The 7019-nt window shown below is 38.8% G+C and overlaps 1 protein-coding gene across 1 annotated transcript; it reads right to left on the bottom strand.

The window, feature by feature from the left end:
• Window positions 1–1695: 1695 nt before the first annotated feature.
• Window positions 1696–3494, bottom strand: LOC141843027 (small COPII coat GTPase SAR1A-like). Its single transcript, XM_074731037.1, has 3 exons — window positions 3206–3494; window positions 2981–3112; window positions 1696–2189 (listed from the first exon to the last, which is right to left on the bottom strand). Exons 1-3 carry the CDS (start codon window positions 3332–3334, stop codon window positions 1869–1871), a joined length of 582 nt encoding a protein of 193 aa, XP_074587138.1. The 5' UTR covers window positions 3335–3494; the 3' UTR covers window positions 1696–1868.
• Between the last annotated feature and the right edge of the window lie 3525 nt (window positions 3495–7019).

The raw sequence follows: 7019 nt of genomic DNA, 5'->3' as shown, positions 1-7019 counted from the left end.
ATACAATCAATCAACTCATTCATATAATTTTATGACCTAATCTTTTAGATGACTATATTATACTGTGATATATCATTAGTCGACTCAGATAATTCTTTTGGCCTTTCACCATTAACAAAGTTTCAATCGACTTTAAGCGTCTTCAATTGACTTATATCCTCTATCATGAATATTATCTAGCACAAAAAATTCTTATGATTCTGATCAATTTCTAATTTAAATTACAAATTCAATCAACTTAAGCAACTTCAAACAACTATTCTGGCATTCAATCACCTCAAGCTAAAATAAAAATCCAGCTATGACATAGTGAGTAGTGACAACTCAATTGATTAGTTGAATAGAGATATATATCAATAGACTAATCATCCTTGACCTAAAGCTAATTTGTCAACTTCAACCCCAAAATAAATTTCTCTGATCGAGTATGCACCTAAACAAAAAACTTCAACAAATAACACTCATCTTGCATGTCTTCATGTTGCTCCCCTCAGGCCCTCCTCGACAAACCTCCATCCATAAAAATATGCCTCTGAGTCCTACTCGATCTAGGTCACTTGAGCCAACACCTCATCAAACACATAGAAAACCTTTGACATCTATCAAACCTTCATTTCTCCATAACTTATTATCTGTTAAAATTTAACTCCTCCAGAACTTCTTATCTGCAAAAGTTCATCTCTATGGGACTTCTTATCTGCTAGGAGTTCACTCCTCCATAACTTATTATTTGTTAGGAGTTCACTACTAGAGACTCCTTATCTGACATGAATTTCATCTTTGAGATTTTTCATCTATCAATATCTCTTAAACTTTCACCTACTAAGAGATCATTCCTCCGAGACTTCTTGCCAAATAGTGATCATACCTATTAGGACTTCACGCCTCCAGAACTTCTTATCTACCATGAGTTTACTACTCCGAGACTTCCTACCTGTCAGGAGTTCCACCTCTGAAATTTCTCATCTATCAATATCTCTTGGACTTCCACCTGTCAAAGATCACTCCTCCAAAACTTCTAGCCAAATTGCAACCATAGTCATTAAGATATCTTGACATAAGAGTATCAATTTTAACTAACTTAAAATAACCTAACACAACTCAAGTATAATTACATTAAAAGCCTTGTCCTTATGCCAAACCTTCTAGAGTTTGATTGCACTAACAGCCTAAACACATACTTGCAACAAAATAGGAAATCTTAGGAAATCAAAGAATACATGAAATACATGGATATATTAACTTTTCTAGGCATTCAACAAAAGCTTGAACAGAAAATTCTAAGACATAAATTACATTGATAAATTCAAAGATATAAAAAAAGAGGCTAATATAACCAAACTCAGCTTTTCAAATTAGCAGCAAACACAAACCTTCTATGTTAATATATTACCAAAAAAATCACTTTCCCTTCCAATCGCACTAAAACTCAAGTATCTGAACTACCACCAAATCATGAATCAACTTTATTTGACAACAAAGGCTACAATGAGTACCAACCATTGTAATCAAAACAAGAATTTCATGTCTTACATCACTGCTTATTTCATAAAGTACCAGGAGGAATAAGTTGTGAAAATCAACTAAACATACAATCCTACATTTCGCCTTGTGGAAGCATGAATCATACTAATAAATACTTTGAAAAATAAAATAAAATTTTAGAAAAAAAAAAGTGCACTGCTTCCATCAAGATCCAGAAAAAGAACAGATATTATAATCACAATTCACAAATCTATTTTGCTATTACACTAATTCCTCTGTATGATAGAGTCAAGACCCATCACACCAAAGAAAACCAAGAAAAGTTTTGACTGCACCCAACTAAAGGAACATATGTTGTAAATCTTTCAAGTTGAGTTCATAACCTACTTTATGTATTGAGAAACCCACTTGAAGCCATCACCATACCCCATCTTACGCACAATGCTGCACATAAAGACTTCGAGGGGACGGACATTGGAGTCTGCAAGATTCACCTTGCCCTTGCCAGTTGTGAAATTGTTCAGGCCTAAATGAAAGCGCAACTCATCCTCTGATGCTGCATACGGAATGTCAATCTTGTTTCCAAGAATGAGAAATGGAACATTTGCCAAGGAATCATCAGATAGAAGTGCATCCAGTTCCTTTTTCGACTCTGCAAACCTCTCCTTATCAAATGCATCCACTAGATATACCACTGCATCAACCTATTAAAAAAACCAGCAAGTAAAAAAAATCATAGTCAATAAAACATACCAGCAATGTAAGCTCATCAACTTCTCAAAAGGAGATATAATGACATGCAATCTATAGTCTCAAAATGAGTAAAAACAATCTCTAAACAAATTTAGTATTTGCACAATTGTCATTACCACTGAAACATAAGCTTGCTACAGGAACAATGGGTGAAGTATGTGAACACAATTTAGATATGTTAAATGATTTTCTCCATTTGTTGTAATGTGAATCAATGCATGATTGTTTCAGTATGGTGACAAGAGATAAGCAAAGACAATTTCTTTAAAAGACCATACTGACATAAATAATACATACATCATTGAAATTTGATAATAAAAAAAACTGAGTCGAATTCCAGATGTTCTAGCAAGTAACAATTCCAGAAATAATTATGAGTTAAACAATGGCTTCCAAGAAAAGAAAATTCCCAATTTTAAGGAACTCCAGCAAAATGGTCCATCCAAATGCTTCTTGGAACGCACAAGCAATCAAGGACCACAAGTGCAGCCTTGGAAGAGGCTGACAATCAACCAATATCAGCCACAGATTGCTTTTTCTCTTTTGGTTGAGTGCGAAGGGCAGCATAATGCTGTCTTCTCCAGAAGAATGGAGAAGGAATAGGGACGGCGAATTGCTACAACTTAAAGTATACTACCTCCCAACTGATAGATCCACCATCCAACCACTCGTGCTCTATTTTTTATTCAAAAAAAAACACAAACTGGCTACGAAAAAAGAAAAGAATGGAAAGGCAATCGACCTTGGCGTAGTAATCCTTCCAGACACGTCGCGCGATCTGATGTCCTCCCAAGTCAAAAGCCTTGAACTTGATCTTCCCGATGCTCAGCTCCTCTGATGTCGGGTACTGCGTAGGCTGGTGTTGAACCAACCTCTGGGTTCAAACAAGACAAATCCAAGAGGATCAGCCACAAGTCAAAGCAAATCAGGGACCAAAACAAGGTTGAAAATTGAAATCGAATTCGACCTCATCCTTGAGCATGTGAAGGAGAGTTGTCTTTCCGGCGTTGTCCAACCCTAAGAAAAGGATCTTGGCTTCCTTCTGCCAGAGGCCGAGGGAGGCAAGGACGCTGTAAAACCAATCGACAAGGAACATCGTCGCCGGCGAGTAAGAATTCGGCGACAAAATCTAGAGAATCAAAGAGGACGGATGAAATCCAGGTACTGGGAGCCGGAAATCTCGCCAAACTCAAACCGTAAAGCAATCGCTAATGCAAAGAGAGAGGTGGGAGAAATGGGAACCCTAAGAAAAACAAGAAGGATGCTTGGAATAATGAAAAGAGACGAGGAATTGACATTTAACACACCTTGCAACAATTTAAAAAATAAATAATGCAAATTACTTTTTCCACCCCCTCCATACCGCACCCCTCCTCCCCTCCTCTCTCTCCCATTCAAATGATATTTTTATCTTTTTTTTTCTTTATTTTTTATTTTATTTTACTTATATATATATATATATATTAATTTTAATTAATTTTAATTAATTTTAATTTAGTTTTATTTATTAAATTAAAATTGATAAAAAAAATTATTAAAAAAATAAAACTGATAAAAAAAATTTAAAAAACTGATTAACAAAAAAATAAAATCAATAAAAAAATAAATTTTAAAAAATAATAAATTGAAAAAAATATAAGTATTATGAAAAAATAATAAATAAAATTAATTAAAAATAAAATTTATATAAAATTGAAAAAAATATAATAAACAAAATTGATTAAAAATAAAACTAAATAAAATTTATATAAAATTCTAAAAGTAAAATATTGATAAAAAATAATAAATAAAATTGATTAAAAAATAAAAATTAAATAAAATTGAAAAAAAATATCGTATTGATGAAAAAATAATAAATTAAATTAATTAAAAAATAAAACTGAATAAAATTAAAAATATATGAGAGCTATTTTTAAATAAAATTAATTAAAAAATAAAACTAAATAAAAATTTTAAAAAATAAATAAAATAAATAAAAAGAAGAGGATAGAAATGTCATTAGAATGAGAGAGAAAGGAAGTGGGAGGAGGGTGCGGTGTCAATAGGGGTGGGAAAAGCATCTCTCATAAATAATATATATTGATCCGATCATTCTAAAATATTTAAAATTAATATAATTTTTTAAATGAGTTAAAATTTTATATCCGATATTTTATAGAGCCGCGTATTTATTTTTACATATTACCTAAAACACATATTGAATTGACCAAATCACTTATTTATTTATTTAAAAAATGAAAATTTTTAATTTTTCTACTAAAAAAATTATTCTATGAGCTCTCTTTCTCTCTATCTTAAGGAGTGTTATCCATCATCCCCTTTGTCTTCGTCCAGTGACACAAAGAACATGGTAATTTGGCAACAATTTGAGCACAAGGATAGAGTTTTGGATCTATTCATGGTAGGAATATGAGAATCCATGATATTTCTGATCAAGATTTAGAGAAAGCAAATGATATGGAAATTATTGCGAGCTACGTCAAGAACATCAAGTTATGCCTTGGTTTGTCGAGCTCCAATGCATCGAAGAAGTTGGTCACGAGGGTGAAAAATGAACGCTTGCAAAGGATGAGATCGACTTCATGATTCGTCGTCAGAGGGCCAATCCGGTCGCAAGAGTGTCGGTGTGTCTTTATGGCAAAGTAGATTTTTGATTTCAAATCAAAGATGTGAACTTTATGTATTTTCGAGTGATTGTATCTTTTTTATTGATAGTTGTTTGATAAAATACCAAGACACAATTGAAAGCGGAGACGAAAGCGGATCCTGCCTGGTTGTTTGTGAAGGTTAGCATGGAAGAGACTCCTTACTTGAGGAAGATTGACCTCAAGATTTACAATAGGATACAAGGAGCTCAAAGAGACCTTGGATAACATGTTCAAATGATTTTCACTAGATAAGTAAGCATGACTTAATTGTTGCTACTATCACAAATTGATATGTCTTGGCCAGCTTGGTCCCAAGCCTCGTCTCGGCCAGCCATATCCCGAGTCTCGGTCCCAGTCTCATCTCAATCGTCTCGATCCCGAACCCCGCCTCTGCAAGCTTGGTCCCGAGCATCGTCTCGACCATCTCTGTCCCAAGTCTTGGCAATCTTGGTCTCAACTCTCGTTTCGGTCGCCTCTGTCTCGAGCCTCATCTCGGCCATCTCTGTCCTGAGTCTCGGCCATTTATGTTCCGAGTCTCATCTCGACTAGCCTGGTCTCGAGTCTCGTCTCATCCATCTCTATCCCGAGCCTCATCTCAGTCAGCTTGGTCTCAAGCTTCGTCTCGGCCATCTTTATCCCGAGTCTCGTCTCATCCATCTCTATCCCAAGCCTCATCTCGGCCAGCTTAGTCTCAAGCTTCGTCTCGACCATCTTTGTCCCGAGTCTCATCTCGGCCATCTCTATCTGGAGTCTCGATCATTTCTGTTCCGAGCCTCATCTCAGCCAGCCTGGTCCTCGAGCTTAGTCTCAACCGCCTCTATCCCGAGCCTCATCTTAGCTAGCTTGATCCCAAGCCTCGTCTTGGCCAGCCTTGTCCTGAGTCTCGGTCCCAGTCTCATTTCGGCCGTCTCGGTCTCGAGCCCCACCTCGGCAAGTTTGGTCCCGAGCATTGTCTTGGTCATCTCTATTCTGAGTCTCGGCAATGTCGGTCTCAACTCTCATTTCAATCGCCTCTGTCTCGAGCCTCGTCTCGGCTAGCCTAGTCCCGAGTCTCGTCTCATCCATCTCTATCCCGAGCCTCATCTCGGCCAGCTTGGTCTCGAGCTTCGTCTCAGTCATCTCTGTCTCGAGTCTCGTCTCAGCCATCTCTGTCTGGAGTCTCGACCATTTCTGTTCCGAGCCTTGTCTCGGGCAGCCTGGTCCTGAGTCTTGTCTCATCCATCTCTATCCCGAGACTCCATCGACCAGCCTAGTTCTGAGCTTCGTCTCAACCATCTCTGTCTCGAGCCTCATCTCGACTAGCTTGGTCCCAAGCATCGTCTCGACTATCTCTGTTTCTAAACCGGCACCTCGATCTCAACTGTCGTTTCGGTCGCCTTTGTCGCGAGCTTTGTCTCGGTCATTTCTTGTCCGATCCATTCGGACAACCTCGGACTAGCTCATCCTGAACTCGTCTCGACAATCTCGGCCTCGAGTCTCGACCTCCTCTATCCCGAGCCTCATCTTGGTGAGCTTGGTCCCAAGCCTCGTCTCGGCCAGCCTGATCCGAACCGGTCCCAGTCTCATCTCGGCCATCTCAGGTCCTTTAGCCCCGCCTCGACCAACTTGATCCCGAGCTTCATCTCGGCCATCTCTGTCCCGAGTCTCGGCAATCTCGATCTCAATCTTCATTTCGGTCGCCTCTGTCTCGAGCTCGTCTCGGTGGCTTGGCTCCAGTCTCGTCTCGTCCACCTCTATCCCAAGACTCATCTCGGCCAGCTTAGTCCTGGGTCTAGTCTTGACCACCTCTATCCCGAGCCTCATCTTGGCCAGCTTGGTCCCAAGCCTCGTCTTGACCACCTTATCCCGAGTCATGGTCCCAGTCTCATCTCGGTCGTTCCGGCCCGAGCCCCGCCTCAGCAAGCTTGGTCCCGAGCATCATCTCGGCCATCTCTGTCTCAAGTCTCAGTAACTTGGTTCTCAACTCTCGTTTCAGTCACCTCTATCTCGAGCCTCATCTAGGCTAGCTTTATCTTAGTCATCTCTGTCCTGAGTCTTATCTCGACTATCTCTGTTGGAGTCTCGATCATTTCTGTTCCTCATCTTGACCAGCCGGGTCCCGAGTCGAGTCTCATCTATCTCTATCCCGAGCCT

This window comes from Curcuma longa, chromosome 12, assembly GCF_044706935.1.
Source record: "Curcuma longa cultivar G26 ecotype Majalengka, Jawa Barat chromosome 12, ITB_CL_G26_1.1, whole genome shotgun sequence".
NCBI lineage: Eukaryota > Viridiplantae > Streptophyta > Magnoliopsida > Zingiberales > Zingiberaceae > Curcuma > Curcuma longa.
The sequence above is the reverse complement of the archived record's forward strand: the minus strand, read 5'-3'. Positions and strand labels throughout refer to the sequence as shown.

What these genes read in the sequence shown, in the direction of transcription:
- LOC141843027 (XM_074731037.1), bottom strand. Translation starts at nt 3,334, where the DNA reads ATGTTCCTTGTCGATTGGTTTTACAGCGTCCTTGCCTCCCTCGGCCTC. An exon ending in TTCACATGCTCAAGGATGAG is followed by an intron (nt 3,113 to 3,205) that starts GTCGAATTCGAT and finishes GTTTGAACCCAG; the next exon opens with AGGTTGGTTCAACACCAGCC. An exon ending in GGAAGGATTACTACGCCAAG is followed by an intron (nt 2,190 to 2,980) that starts GTCGATTGCCTT and finishes TTTTTTTAATAG; the next exon opens with GTTGATGCAGTGGTATATCT.